Source organism: Procambarus clarkii, chromosome 62, assembly GCF_040958095.1.
Source record: "Procambarus clarkii isolate CNS0578487 chromosome 62, FALCON_Pclarkii_2.0, whole genome shotgun sequence".
Classification (NCBI taxonomy): domain Eukaryota; kingdom Metazoa; phylum Arthropoda; class Malacostraca; order Decapoda; family Cambaridae; genus Procambarus; species Procambarus clarkii.
In genome coordinates, this window is record NC_091211.1 from 887,991 (window position 1) to 903,971 (window position 15,981).

Genomic DNA, 15,981 nt, shown 5'->3' on the forward strand with positions numbered 1-15,981 from the left:
GGGTGGTGGTGCAGGAGACAGAGGGAACGTGGAGGTGCAGGAGACAGTGGAAGGGTGGTGGTGCAGGAGACAGAGGGAACGTGGTGGTGCAGGAGACAGAGGGAGGGTGGTGGTGGAGGAGACAGTGGGAGGGTGGTGGTGCAGGAGACAGAGGGAACGTGGTGGTGCAGGAGACAGTGGAAGGGTGGTGGTGCAGGAGACAGAGGGAGGGTGGTGGTGCAGGAGACAGAGGGAGGGTGGTGGTGCAGGAGACAGAGGGAGGGTGGTGGTGCAGGAGACAGAGGGAGGGTGGAGGTGCAGGAGACAGAGGGAGGGTGGAGGTGCAGGAGACAGAGTTAGGGTGGTGGTGCAGGAGACAGAGGGAGGGTGGTGGTGCAGGAGACAGAGGGAGGGTGGTGGTGCAGGAGACAGAAGGAACGTGGTGGTGCAAGAGACAGAGGGAGGGTGGAGGTGCAGGAGACAGTGGAAGGGTGGTGGTGCAGGAGACAGAGGGAGGGAGGTGGTGCAGGAGACAGAGGGAGGGTGGTGGTGTATATGCATAAATAAAATATTATATATATATATATATATATATATATATATATATATATATATAACTGAAAACTCACACCCCAGAAGTGACTCGAACCCATACTCCCAGATGCCACGCAACTGGTATGTACAAGACGCCTTAATCCACTTGACCATCACGACCGGACATAATGAGGTGATAGCCGAGGCTATTTGAACCACCCCACCGCCGGCACTCGGATAGTAATCTTGGGCATAGCATTTTACCAAATCACCTCATTCTTTGGGGCACACGTGAGGAACACAAATGCGAACAAGCCTGAATGGTCCCCAGGACAATATGCAACTGAAAACTCACACCCCAGAAGTGACTCGAACCCATACTCCCAGATGCCACGCAACTGGTATGTACAAGACGCCTTAATCCACTTGACCATCACGACCGGACAAAATGAGGATTGTCCTGGGGACCATTCAGGCTTGTTCGCATTTGTGTTCCTCACGTGTGCCCCAAAGAATGAGGTGATTTGGTAAAATGCTATGCCCAAGATTACTATCCGAGTGCCGGCGGTGGGGTGGTTCAAATAGCCTCAGCTATCACCTCATTTTGTCCGGTCGTGATGGTCAAGTGGATTAAGGCGTCTTGTACATACCAGTTGCGTGGCATCTGGGAGTATGGGTTCGAGTCACTTCTGGGGTGTGAGTTTTCAGTTGCATATTGTCCTGGGGACCATTCAGGCTTGTTCGCATTTGTGTTCCTCACGTGTGCCCCAAAGAATGAGGTGATTTGGTAAAATGCTATGCCCAAGATTACTATCCGAGTGCCGGCGGTGGGGTGGTTCAAATAGCCTCGGCTATCACCTCATTTTGTCCGGTCGTGATGGTCAAGTGGATTAAGGCGTCTTGTACATACCAGTTGCGTGGCATCTGGGAGTATGGGTTCGAGTCACTTCTGGGGTGTGAGTTTTCAGTTGCATATTGTCCTGGGGACCATTCAGGCTTGTTCGCATATATATATATATATATATATATATATATATATATATATATATATATATATATATATATATATATATATATATATATATATATATATACCTCATACTCTCTGACCAAACTAAATTCCAAAGGGTAACGAAGGACACTACAGCCGAATTGAAAGCAAAGGTCAACAGACTAATCGAAACTGTGAACGCCAAGAAATCCGGGCTCCACCTGCCAAAGATTATTGGGGAATATAAACCTGGATATGCGTATGGATATGTCAAGACACACAAGCCTGGAAACCCACTTCGGCCAATCATTAGCCAGATACCCACACCCACGTACAGACTAGCAAAGCGACTCAACGGCCTGCTGACTCCTTATGTCCCTTGCGCCTTCAGCCTGAAGTCGCCAAAGGAATTTGTTGACTTACTGCGGGGCACACGGGCTACAGGAATAAGAGCCTCGTCGGACGTAGAATCGCTGTTCACTAACGTACCAGTGGACGAGACAATCGGGATGATAGCCGACAGAGTGTATCGTGATCCAGCCTGTACTCCTCTTGACATACCAGAGAATATTCTAAGGAAACTACTCCAAGCTTGTACTAAAGAGGCACCCTTCTTGAGCCCGGATGGGCACATGTATAAGCAAGTAGATGGGGTCGCCATGGGTTCTCCCCTAGGTGTCCTGTTTGCAAACTTCTACATGGGTACCATCGAGCAAAAAGTCTTAGTCGACATGAACTTGAAACCGGCCATATACTGCAGGTATGTTGACGACATTTTTACACAGGTACCTGATGTCAGACATCTGCAGGAGCTGAAGGAGGCGTTCGAGCAGAGTTCCGTGCTGCGTTTCACTTACGAGATGGAAAAGGATGGGAAGCTGCCCTTTCTAGATGTAACAGTCATGGAAAAGAGTGGAGGTTTCCACACTGCAGTCTACACTAAGGAAACGAACATAGGAATGTGCCTAATTGCCAACAGCGACTGCCCAGACAGGTACAAGAGGAATGTTGTTAACGCATATGTCGACCGTGCTCTCAGCCACAGCGTAGAATGGAAGCAAGTCGACGAAGAACTCTGTAGGGTAAGGCAGGTCCTAGTCAACAACGGCTTCTCCAATGATTTCGTCGAAGACATCATAAGAAGGAAAGTGAAACGCCATGCAACCTCTGAAGAGACAACTAACACAACACCTATACCCCCTATTAGACTATTTTACAGGAACTTCTTTTCCACAGCTCATAAAACGGAGGAAAGGGTCCTGAAAGATATTGTTAATAGAAACGTTATCCCTACAGACAAAAATCAGAGGATACAACTGACGATTTACTATAAAACCAGAAAAACGGCCAGCCTACTCATGAGAAACTCTCCAGACACAAAACAGAACGCTTTGAAAGAGACTAACATCGTCTATGCCTTCAAATGCCCACTTGGGGACTGTAAGCTCCAAAAAACCCAGTATATAGGCAAGACAACAACATCTCTTTCTAGGCGTTTAACGATGCATAAGCAACAGGGCTCCATTAAGGAACATATAATCTCTTCCCACAACCAAACCATCGCCAGAGAAATCCTAGTAAACAACACAGATATCATCGATAGATACAGCGATAGCAGGCGGCTTGACGTTTGCGAAGCATTGCTCATCAAGAAGTCAACACCAGCAATCAACAGCCAATTAATGCACAACTATATTCTACCCACCTCAAGACTCCGCTCCAATATAGAAGCATCAAGAAATATGGACCAATAGGCTTTCTACAATCACTTCTATTCAATTCCCATTGTTTCATGTTCTGGCTTGTGTTGATGAAATTAATACCTTATTAAATACCACCTCACCCCATCCACCTCACTCAAATGTAGATATAAACAAAATTGGAGATGTGTAAGTTCTATTCAGTTGTGTATGTGTTAACTAACGTCTTTGAAAATGTAATAAGTTTTACAAAACGCGCTCAAGTGTCGCGTCAGACTAGAAATAAAAATGAATTTTGGAGAATTGATTTTTGAATTACCACCAACAGTGAAAAGAAATGTACGAAAGATTGAGAAAATTCGTGTTAGAATTATTAATCTTACTTTTTCGGTCATATTTAATAATATATATATATATATATATATATATATATATATATATATATATATATATATATATATATATATATATATATATATATATATATATATATATATATATATTTATATATATATACACACATGCACATATAAGTTTAAATAAAACAAATATATAATAAATATATTATTTGTTTAAATAAAACAACAAATAAAACAAAAGGAATTTGTAAAAGCACAAAGTAGAAGTATTATAATACTGTAAAACAACCAACTGAAAATATTATAATTTCAAAATACACCAATAGTGCGACTAATATATACCGGGTACGTATAACTATATAACCCAGTATCTGGTCTCGACCTGTAGTTTGAAGAACCCTGACTTAAGAGTTACATTTGTAAATGTTACATCATTTACAATTACATTTTGAAAATTGTTTATCTTTGCAAAATAGCACAACACAAAAATGTGGCACTTGGGTGAACAGACCTCAGGAATACACAGATTTATGAAATAAACAAAATGTTTTTCTTGGAAACATTTATTCATTAATAAATCTTTATGGTTAACAAAATACTAAATGTAGCACAACCAAAAATATTAGTTGGTTCAGAGTATAATACAACTTTATGTAAATTTTTGGTTATGAACATTGATATCTTACATTACATTCTTACAAAGCTACTAACACTCATTGTGTTTTGGGCAGGTCCTTAATCTACTCTAATATCATAATCAATTAGCACAAAGTGACCATATCCGGAACCTCATAAGACTAAACTACATATATAGAACTAGAACAAAATTGTAGGTAGCCAAAGAAACTATAAAATGGTTGAATATTAATGAATGTACAGTGAAAATAAATGTTATATAAAATATTAATTTCAAAAATTATTTATTATTAACTTTAAAAAAAATCAAGATTACATATTTAAAATTAAAAATAAAAGAATTGTGGGTAGTGAAAGAAACTTTGTGAAATAAACTGATTAATAATGTCACAGTTGTAACCAACTTTTAACCAAAGCAAAATCCTCACCTGATTACGATGTGAGCACCTAATATTGACAACATAAAATAAACTTTTACAGAAAAATGGGTGTATGTAATACATCACTAGAAGAGCATTGGTTAGAAAGTCATCATCATTTAACTTCTGATATAGATACCACTTGTGCACTTTTGAACCATTAAATGGTAAAGATATACATGCAGTAAATGGTACAAAACAAGCTAGAATTTTAGTCTAATTTCTCCGTCTTTTGAGCATATTGTACTGTGGTAAACTTGTGTGAAGTATCATTCTGCATCACATTGCCTGTTAATATTGGTTCGTTAACAATTGGCAATTGCAAGTGTAACATAGGGATAACAGTGGACAAGATTTCGGTTAAGAGCACTCTTCAAGTATATTAAATTTCAGAGTTAGAGTATACTGTGTGTTGCTTAAATTAAGTCCAAGTGTTGTCGGGCTAGAAATTCTAGCAAAGTTCTCAGTCAATACTATTAAAGCCATGTTCAATATATATGTTTTTGTACATCTAACTTTAAGGCTATGAAATAAACTCCACTCAATTAAGTTAGCAAATATTATTTTTCCTTGTTTTGTATATGTTAGCATTGATTGGCCCTTAGATAGGAGGACATGTGTTCCTGTATAGGTACGTGTGACTGAAATTTACAATAAGAACTATTGTAGGGCTGACACTTTATTCCTTTTATACTGTTTTATAAACTAAGGACAGGTATTCATACCTCATTCCCATATACGAGTAGTATTCAGAGTGTGTGTGTTCATACAAGACTTTAAGGGCCGTAGAGTGTGTGTTCATACAAGACTTTAAGGCCCGTGCCCTTACAGTGTGACTAGGGAAATTGCCTCCAGTAACAGACAGTTCAATCTTGTCAAGAACTAACATAACTTTGTGAATAACTTTGAAATTCACAAAAATAAGCAAACAAAACTATTTCATTCTCTTGTGTCAACTCTCTATCTATTTATATTTCTCCATCATTATTCAACTAATGTATATCTACAGTAGATGGATACTTACCATCTCCATATAACTACATTCATAAGTAATTATCAAAACAAGGTACCAAACTGGGGAAACTATGTAACACTACACATTTAAAAGTATTGTTTCCTTATGTCAGGGCAAAAAAAATTTAGCCTATGAACACCTCTATATCTGCTAACACATTTAGTGTCCAAGTAATATTAATTAATATCAACTCCCTTCACAGTGGTTTTTAAAGTGTGTTAAGTACAATGTATATATTATTACTACTAAGTTACCTTTTTTATTAATGCATTTTTATGAATTTACAACAATTTAACACCTGTTTTATACCATATTAAGAAAAATATAAATGTCTTCATTTGCTACTATAACTCACACATGTAATACAATACAATACAATTTTATTTAGGTAAGGTACATACATACAATAAATTTTTACAAGGATTGGTTGACTTATAGGTAGAGCTAGTACATACAATGCCTAAAGCCACTATTACGCAAAGCGTTTCGGGCATTAATTTCTAACTTAATTAATTAAGTTTCGGGCATTATTTAATTAATTTCGGGCATGTTTATATTAACAAAGCAGCATTGCATGAGAAGAGTAGGTACAGTGGTGTAAGTGGTGAGAAGTAGTGAGATGAAGAATATAGAAGTTATTTAGGTAGATATTGCAGCAAGTGCCAAGCTTGCTGGTAGGTGGTGCACTCAACTAGTTGTACTTGCCTGGATTTGCTTACATAATTGTTTAATTGGCAGAGAATAATTGTTGTGTAATCAAAATGACTGTGAAGTTTTGCTCTGTTGTTACATTTTATATTGAAAAGAAAATGAGATCGAGACAATACCCAGTGGTGTTCTTAACTTACTTAAAATAGTGATGAAAATTCAACAAAATTTTTAAATTATCAGGATAGCCATAATAACCTTATAATGAAAGAATTCATCACTTCAAATATTGGAAGTTGCTCAGGAATTAAATTATGATTATCAATCCTGAATTTTTTTTTTTTCAAAGAATTTGTCCTTAGTCATATTTTATAAGATTCAAAATTGTAAATACATTATTGAAATTTTAAAGTCATTTGGTAAGTCTTCTCAACCTCATAAATACCCCTTGTATGTTATCTGAAACAGGCCATTGTTTAAAGTTGCAACAGGATTATGCCAAATACAACCGCAACAGGAATGTGTCATGTTCAGTTGCAATAATACACCTAGTCCACTTGTAACGGGAATATAAGTGCAGTTGCAATAGGCATACACCAAGTTCAGTTACAACCAGAGTTCACAAAGTCCAGTTACAACCAGAGTACACCAAGATCAGTTAAAACCAGAGTATACAAAGTCCAGTTACAACCAGAGTACACCAAGATCAGTTAAAACCAGAGTATACAAAGTCCAGTTACAACTGGAGTACACAAAGTTCAGTTACAACTGGAGTACATCAAGTCCAATTACAACCAGAGTACACCAAGTCCAGTTACAACCGGAGTACACCAAGTCCAGTTACAACCAGAGTACACTCTGGTTATGATCACTCTTGCATCAATTATCCAAATTATGAGTGAATATAAATGAGGTAAGTTCTAATAATTAAGATTTGCAGTAATGAAAAACATACAAAAATGTAACAATTAAATTGTTTACATTGTAACATTATATTCCTTGTGATTTTGTACAAATAACCCTCAAATGTGTTTAGAATTAAGATTACTCACATATTTCTATTCGCCTGTTTCATGTGTTCATTGCTAGTAAAATAAGATAAAGGTGTGTCTTGTCTTAGTGAAACAGAAGTGCATCTGGTAACACACTGATACCAGATGCCAGATAATGTAGACATCACTGTACAGTACTCTTACTTCAGTGCAATTGCTTTAAATGATTACTAATTCATTGTATGATTGTACCATTCATTAAATGGAAATTAATATAATACTGTTATACTGAATAGTTATTTTTCACATTTATGTTACTGTTGGATTTTAATTGTGAGAAACGATCAAGAATCAACTTTATTGGCAATGACATTTTGCATGTAAGGACTATGTGGCTATGTTATCTCTGATCAAGAAAACATTTAAATGCCAAACGTTATTCTCAATAGAGTATCTTTTTATCATATTTTTTCTTCTTCATCACGGTTCTCAGTTCACCCAACAGCAAGATTGTATTGCATTTAAAAAATTACTTTGCTAACTTACAAAATGAGGTCTAAGCAATTGCATTAACTCTTCCGTCGTGCTCAGCATATAGTTAGCATCATCAGTTGTATAGTAGTCGCAAGGACATCCTTGGAACGAAGGGTAGCGCATATTAGTATGGTGGCCAACTCGAGATTCTAAGGCAGATGCAAGCCTGTTGGAATCATTTGATTGTAGACTTAAAGATATAATAGTAAGTGAATGACTTGTTCCTCCTCGCTGGAATGTCTCTGCCTTGTTTCGGTCTTCAAGATATAAGGCTGCCTTCAAAATCTTCTCTGCTGCCTGAAAGGAATGTAATTTGCCATGTTAATTCAAATTTACAAAACATCATAAAACAAGGGATGAATGTAATGAAACAGCATTTTCTGGGTGAGACCCAGAGGCTTCACGGAGCTATCCAGGTTGATATGGATATATTAGACTTTGGCATCAATCAATGTGAATGGAGTTCTAGTCCTACCGTGGACCATGAGCCAGAACCTGGGCCCCTTCAGAGAGGAAAGAGGAGTAATAACCTATAAAATTTCACATGAGGTTATGGAGCATTCTATGTCTGCCATTGACCGAGTCTTACATCCAGAAAGGTAAGCATCCCAAAACAAACCCCCAATTCTGGTTGAAACTTCTAATGAAAGTCAAACAAGTGGCTAGAATCCCTCAAATGAAAACAAGCAAATGAGCATGACGTCACTACATGCCACGCCGCCATCTGCACAGTTCCCCCCTCCCCGGGAGAGAGAAGGGGGAAGCCCCAGACCCCTCATGTCAGCAACCCACACCTTCACTTCTGAGGCTGGATGTCAAAACACGCGAAAATCGCTGACCAAAGGGATGCCGGGGAGCCTCCGGATCTCACCCAGAAAATGATGTTTCACAACATTCAACGCTGGTTTTCTGGGGGGGAGCCCCTTCGGCTCCCCAGAGCTACTTACCCAAAAACAAAAAATGACTTACCCAGGAGGTGGTCGGCACATGCTCTTTAACTCGAAGTTGAGATAACTGGCAGCAATCGCCGACCCAAAGCAACACAGGCCCGACTAGGCCCAGGAACACTGACCAGGAAATGCACAATCAGGACCCTGTTCGACCGCCAAAAATCTCATGCCCAATTGTCAACCCAAGACATGTTACCGAAGACAGCAGTAAGCGCAGCAAACTTATGAACATCATGGGCATGGGGATACACTGCAGGCTGGCTAGACCGAATAACCCTGTGGATGATCTGAGAGACCCGAACCGTGGAACAGGGAGGAAGAGAAACCGAGTCAACCCAAAGCGCGTCCCAGGACACTGTGGCTGTGGCGTGCACTGAACCAACAAAGCATTAACAACCCAAGGACCCTCCGGAAAGCAGCCATCTCATTCTTCACCAGAAAAGATGAAGACAGCTGCAAACGAACAAATCTATCACCAGCCCCAAAAGACCAGAAGCCCCTGCACCAGAGGAGAGCATGAAGCTCCCCGACATGACCCCCAAGAGGCCAAAGCTAACACAAAAAAAAAGAGCCTTTGAGAAACGATCCTGAACTGAAGGGGCCACTAAAAACCGAGGGGTATATAGATAAGAGAGCGCCCCATCTAAAGACCAGGACAGCTCAGGCGGCGCATGAACAGGCCAGAAGTGAAACAACGCATGAGACAGCTTGCGCAACGACACAGAGTAACATCAACACCAAAAGCAAGCTGCAGCAGCTCCAACAGCGCCGCACCATAAGAGGCGATAGTATTTGGCATAAGATGATGGTCCTGAAACAATCACGAGAGAAAGGACAAGACTACCTTAACAGAAAGTGAAGTACACCTATGAAGAGACAAAAAGAAATGGAAGGACCGCCAGGAAACTTCATACTGCTGCGAGACAAAGCTCGCAAGTGGGACACCATCAATGAAGCCACCTGATCACCATACAGTTGGTGAAAAAACTCTAGTCAAAAAGACCAGAGAAGAAGAACAAACCAGCCACGTAACGAACTGGACCGATCTTCTGAAACGCAGGAAAACCTCTGGGTTCAGACACCAAGCAAGCAGCGCATGAAATCAAGGCTAGGCTGGCCACCATGGGGCCAAGAGGACTACTCTCCCCCTGGTAAGTCTCCAAGTGAGCTAGGACCTAGAGCAATAGCTAAACCAAAGACATAAGGAATGCATTGAATCCCCACAGTTCAGGCAATGAACTACTGTGGAGCAGTCCGAATGGAGCCTGAGCGTCGATCTGCTAACGAACCAATCCGAACTCTCCGAAGCAACATTCACACTGCCGCGAATTCCCGCATTGTGCTATGGGTTCGACAGACGGGTGGGCCCCACTGCCCTGGCCGGCCTGGTGAGCACTGGTCAAAAATCCCCAGCCTAGAGATGACACGTCCATGAACACATTAAGCTAGGACTTTGGTAGGCACCATGGCATTGAACCCCGAAAAACCATTAGAGGAAGCCGGCGACGCAGCAGCCGATGCAAGGCTGCGTCGAAGGAACCAGAACAGACGACGAAGCCACTCCAGACCTGGAGGGTAGACCATCACGGCAAAGTTCAGGCTCCGTCACAAACCCTAGAGTAACCACAGAGTGACGGGACAGCAACCGAAGCAGAGACTCCGAAAGGAGAGACAAGGAAGTGTCTGAGAATCTCACACAAGACCCAACCAAGTCCGAACCTGAGAGGGAAACAGATGGGACTTCCACCAGTTCACCAGGAACCCGAATCCGGCGAGCTGGGAAAGAACCAAATCCCTGGCAAGCAGACACGCAGATTGACTGGGAGTCCACACCTGCCAGTCGTTGAAGTAGACCAGCACCTGAACATCTAAGAGATGGAGATGGATGACCATGCCCCGGGTAAGGTATGTGAACACACGAGATGCCAAGTTCAACCCGAACGGCAGACAACGAAAGCGGTAACTGAGATGCCCAACAACAAAACCAAGCCAATCCTTAAACTCCAGATGAATCGGGATGTGACAATATGCATACCAGAGGTCTAAGGACACCATCCAAGCGCCCAGCTCCAACAGAAGCCTGACCTGGGACAGAGTAGTCATCCCAAACGAGGGGCAATAGACTCAGGGTGTGAGACGGGACAAGTCCAGAATGAATTGCAGGTCCGCAGAGTCCCGTTTCGGGACTGGGAACAGATGGGAAACCCACCTGAGGGACGTCGCCCACTCTGAGATGACCCGACAGAGCGCAGAAGAGGCGGCCTGCCCCGCCATCCTCGAATCCCCCGAAGGAGGAGGGGGCCACTCAATGCCACCACAGGCCGTCGGAAACAATTAAAAAAAACACACAAATCATGAGACCAGGTGTGAGCGAACAGTGCGAACCTTCCCCCCATCGTCACATCAGTTAGACGAACCAGGAAAGAGCCGAGGCCCCTTGTGAGAACCAGACTTACACACACAGCGATCATCGCTCGGACTAGACATAAATTGGTTCAAAGGTGGCGTCTGCTCAGAAACTGGCACCAATAGTCTACTATGACAAGAGGAACCTCGAGCCCTGGCATGACCCTTTTGGGAAGAGCCCCCCTCCCCAGACTCTGCCTGATACTGCCTGTTACGACCCTGGGTTCTTTAGTGGAAACCAGAGGTCAAAATTGAGTTATTAAACTTAATTATAGTATAGCTGAACGCAACCCTATGCGTCATTGTCTGTATCTTCCCTGCCAGACGTAAGACTATTATTGTTTCTCAAAGAGCATTTAAAGACTGAGCTGGGGGTTGATTATTAAATAATAACATAGGCACCAACTTTGCTTACTAATACTTTCTAATCATTTGTAAAGTAACAATACGTTGCATAGGGGAAGATCTTTAATGTGCTTAGCTGCACGATCAATTAGGCTTCTTCCAGCACCATGACATGCGGGAGGCCTAGCTGGTCGCTAGGAGCGTTCTTCTCTGGCTGGCGTTCGTGGGGACGAGACCTACTCTGTGGCTGCACCCCTACTCTCCTCCCTTCTCCTCTTACTTATTTCCTTTACCTGAAGTTCCTGTACCATTAAGTTAAGTACGGGGCGTTTTAAGTGTACCTACTCTGGTAGTAAATATTGGTGAGACCTGGAGGTAGTATTTGCCAGTGTTTTGGGTACCCCTAAGTGTTGTGTTTTGTATTAGGGTACCACGTGGTGTCTCTACCCTAAGCTGCATCCAGCTTCAGTGCTTATCCAGTAGTACTTTACCCTAGCTTGTTCTTAGTGTAAACCTTGTATCCTGCCTAAGTGGACCAAGGCTTTTTAACGTAAGGTAGTGTGGTAAAGTTATTATTATTATTGTTATTGGTGTGAGTGTATATGGGGGGTTGTTAAGGGGTTAATAAATAAGTACATGAATTATAGGAGTATCCCTTCTTCCTGTGTGGGAGTGCATTGATCAACCCTTAGACTGACATATATGGTCTAGTAGCAAGGTATTATTACTGTGGATAGTTTATTTTGGGGGCCGGGCCTTTTAGCTCTCCCATATTTGATACTCTGTCTTCTAACTACCCTTACCCCTTAATAGTACCAGTTTCCCCAGCGAGCCCACAACACAATTATTTGTAACACTGCCCGACAGTAGACTCTGAAACAGCAAGGGACATAACGGCGACGAAAACTTGCGAGCCAGGGGCCCAAGCAGATTCCAACGAGGAAGCGAGCACCACCTACCAACACACAAGACGCGAAGCAAAAAACAGTGACACCACATCCGCAGGATAGGCACAAACAGCTTCAAGAGCGCAGATGACGCATGCACCGCTGAGACCAAGGCACCAGTCCCAAAAATGGTCCCAAGCACTTTCACATCCTCCTCAAGCTGATCCGAAGACAGCTCCAGGAGGAAAAAGAACCGCAAGACCGAAGCCAACAGGCCACGAGCATGCAAATCCTCAGCTACCAGTGCAGCCAAAAGGGAGGGAACCTGCACATGAAGCTGCACCATGCCAACATCCCGCTAAAGGGCAGGGGCGAACAAACACGCATTGAGGTGCTCCAACTCGCCCCTCCCTCCCAGGTAAACCAAGACCACCGTCAGCACCTCGCACCACTCAAAGAGTGCGGGTATGACAAAAAGTACGCAAGCATCCAAAGAAAACACAGGGCAGTCTGCTAGTCAGGACTACTCCGCAACCTCATAACGAACCCAGTAGGGAGACGAAGAACCAAACCTGAATGAAGACAGATTCATAATAGATGCATAATCCTGGTCTCGCAGGAGGTAAGGAGCAATGGCTTCCCGCACCTCATGAGGTGGGAAGTCAAAAACCTACAGAAGGACGGGACTAATGGACCCGACGGACCCAAAGCGACATGGAAACGAACCCAGGGAGGGGCAGACACCAAATCCAACTCGTACACGGAGGGAGAGAAAAGAAAACCCCACGCCTTGCAACAGTATGCCTTACTCGGAGGATAGAAAAACCCAGGCGGGGTCAAACGGGGCCCAAGGCCCCCAAGTCAACCCCTCCCCACCCCCGGAACCTCCACACCAGGACCTGAGGCCGAGTCGTCATCCAAAGCCTAAGTCTCACAATAAAAAACTGGGGCAGCCGGAAAGCTAGGAAGGAAGGGTGCCCACTGATCAGACCCCGACGGCTGGAGGAACCGACTCGAATGCCTCCGTCGCCACCCGGAAGGGGCATTCCCCAAGACTTCCCGAGTCTCAAAACCAGCTAAACCCAGCCTCAACCCTAAAGCCCTCAGACTCTTCGGAGCCGGAAGCAGGGGAGGGGGGGGGGGGTGAGGACCAGAATGCACCATAGCAGGGGAAGAAAGAGGGGGTGCGGATTGAACCAGGGCCGAAAAGACCAACATCCCCAAATCTGGGTCCCTTTAACCAAAATGGGAGCAGCCTCGGGGCTTCAAGTTCAGCAATCAACCTAGCGTGTTGCAGCAACGTAAACCTAACATGCAATGCCTGACCTGCCTGCACCTGTATAAAGTCATCAGTGGACTGGGTGAACTGAGTCACTAACAAGCAACAAAACTCGCAGGACTCCGGGTTGAAGGTGTCACCGATGCAACAGGTAGTATGACGGAGGCAAAAACAATGAGTCACCCAAAGACAAGGGGACAGAGCAACCGTTAAACTCACACAAGGCAAAAGGGGGACCCAGGGGTCGCATTCATCGAACCCCTTGCTCCCCTGTAGGGTTTCCCAGGGCCCCTTAATGTACCCAGGCAAAAAAGAGCTGGCCACTATAATAGGTGATGACAAGCTGTGCTCACCACACCACCACAAACCCAGTGCTCTTACCAATGCAAACTACCCCACTCACCAAACAGTAAAAGATCTAGCAAAGGTAGACCCCAAGATGACATGTGGAAGATGGCCCCAAGCCCCAAGGGCAGTACTTACAGGGCACTTCAAAGTAGATGGCAAATTCCTTGGCATTCTCATTGACCACAAGCTGAATTTCCAGGGAACCATTTTAAATATATCAAAAAAAGTTTCAAAACCTGTTGGCATTCTTTCTAAGATCAGATATTATGTACCTCACCCTACCCTGGTGACACTCTAATACTCTCATCTATCTTTATCTCAACTATGGTATTTGTGTTTGGGGTTCTACTACCAAAAATCATTTATGTCCTCTAATTACTCAACACAAAGCTGCAATTAGGACAATATCTAACTCTGGCCCCAGACATCACTCATTACCCTTACTCAAATCTATGAATATGTTAGATATTAAGTCACTGCACATCCTCTCATGTGTATTACATATATATATATATATATATATATATATATATATATATATATATATATATATATATATATATATATATACATATATATATATATATATGCGAACAAGCCTGAATGGTCCCCAGGACAATATGCAACTGAAAACTCACACCCCAGAAGTGACTCGAACCCATACTCCCAGAAGCAACGCAACTGGTATGTACAAGACGCCTTAATCCACTTGACCATCACGACCGGACATAATGAGGTGATAGCCAAAGCTATTTGAACCACCCCACCGCCGGCACTCGGATAGTAATCTTGGGCATAGCATTTTACCAAATCACCTCATTCTTTGGGGCACACGTGAGGAACACAAATGCGAACAAGCCTGAATGGTCCCCAGGACAATATGCAACTGAAAACTCACACCCCAGAAGTGACTCGAACCCATACTCCCAGAAGCAACGCAACTGGTATGTACAAGACGCCTTAATCCACTTGACCATCACGACCGGACATAATGAGGTGATAGCCAAAGCTATTTGAACCACCCCCACCGCCGGCACTCGGATAGTAATCTTGGGCATAGCATTTTACCAAATCACCTCATTCTTTGAGGCACACGTGAGGAACACAAATGCGAACAAGCCTGAATGGTCCCCAGGACAATATGCAACTGAAAACTCACACCCCAGAAGTGACTCGAACCCATACTCCCAGAAGCAACGCAACTGGTATGTACAAGACGCCTTAATCCACTTGACCATCACGACCGGACATAATGAGGTGATAGCCTAAGCTATTTGAACCACCCCACCGCCGGCACTCGGATAGTAATCTTGGGCATAGCATTTTACCAAATCACCTCATTCTTTGGGGCACACGTGAGGAACACAAATGCGAACAAGCCTGAATGGTCCCCAGGACAATATGCAACTGAAAACTCACACCCCAGAAGTGACTCGAACCCATACTCCCAGAAGCAACGCAACTGGTATGTACAAGACGCCTTAATCCACTTGACCATCACGACCGGACATAAAATGTTATGCCCAAGATTATGGTAAAATGCTATGCTCAAGATTACTATCCGAGTGCCGGCGGTGGGGTGGTTCAAATAGCTTAGGCTATCACCTCATTATGTCCGGTCGTGATGGTCAAGTGGATTAAGGCGTCTTGTACATACCAGTTGCGTTGCTTCTGGGAGTATGGGTTCGAGTCACTTCTGGGGTGTGAGTTTTCAGTTGCATATTGTCCTGGGGACCATTCAGGCTTGTTCGCATTTGTGTTCCTCACGTGTGCCCCAAAGAATGAGGTGATTTGGTAAAATGCTATGCCCAAGATTACTATCCGAGTGCCGGCGGTGGGGTGGTTCAAATAGCTTAGGCTATCACCTCATTATGTCCGGTCGTGATGGTCAAGTGGATTAAGGCGTCTTGTACATACCAGTTGCGTTGCTTCTGGGAGTATGGGTTCGAGTCACTTCTG

The 15,981-nt window shown here is 43.3% G+C and overlaps 1 protein-coding gene across 8 annotated transcripts in view; it reads right to left on the reverse strand.

Moving 5' to 3' along the window:
* Positions 1-4,110: 4,110 nt before the first annotated feature.
* The window catches only part of LOC123766595 (sacsin-like), a 162,837-nt gene continuing 150,966 nt past the window's right edge, over positions 4,111-15,981 (reverse strand). For all 8 annotated transcript variants that reach the window (XM_069308141.1, XM_069308149.1, XM_069308147.1 and 5 more), the window contains one exon: positions 4,111-8,104. In XM_069308141.1, coding sequence (XP_069164242.1) covers positions 7,811-8,104 — 294 coding nt within the window. In that variant the 3' untranslated portion in view covers positions 4,111-7,810. The remainder of the gene's footprint in view (positions 8,105-15,981) is intronic.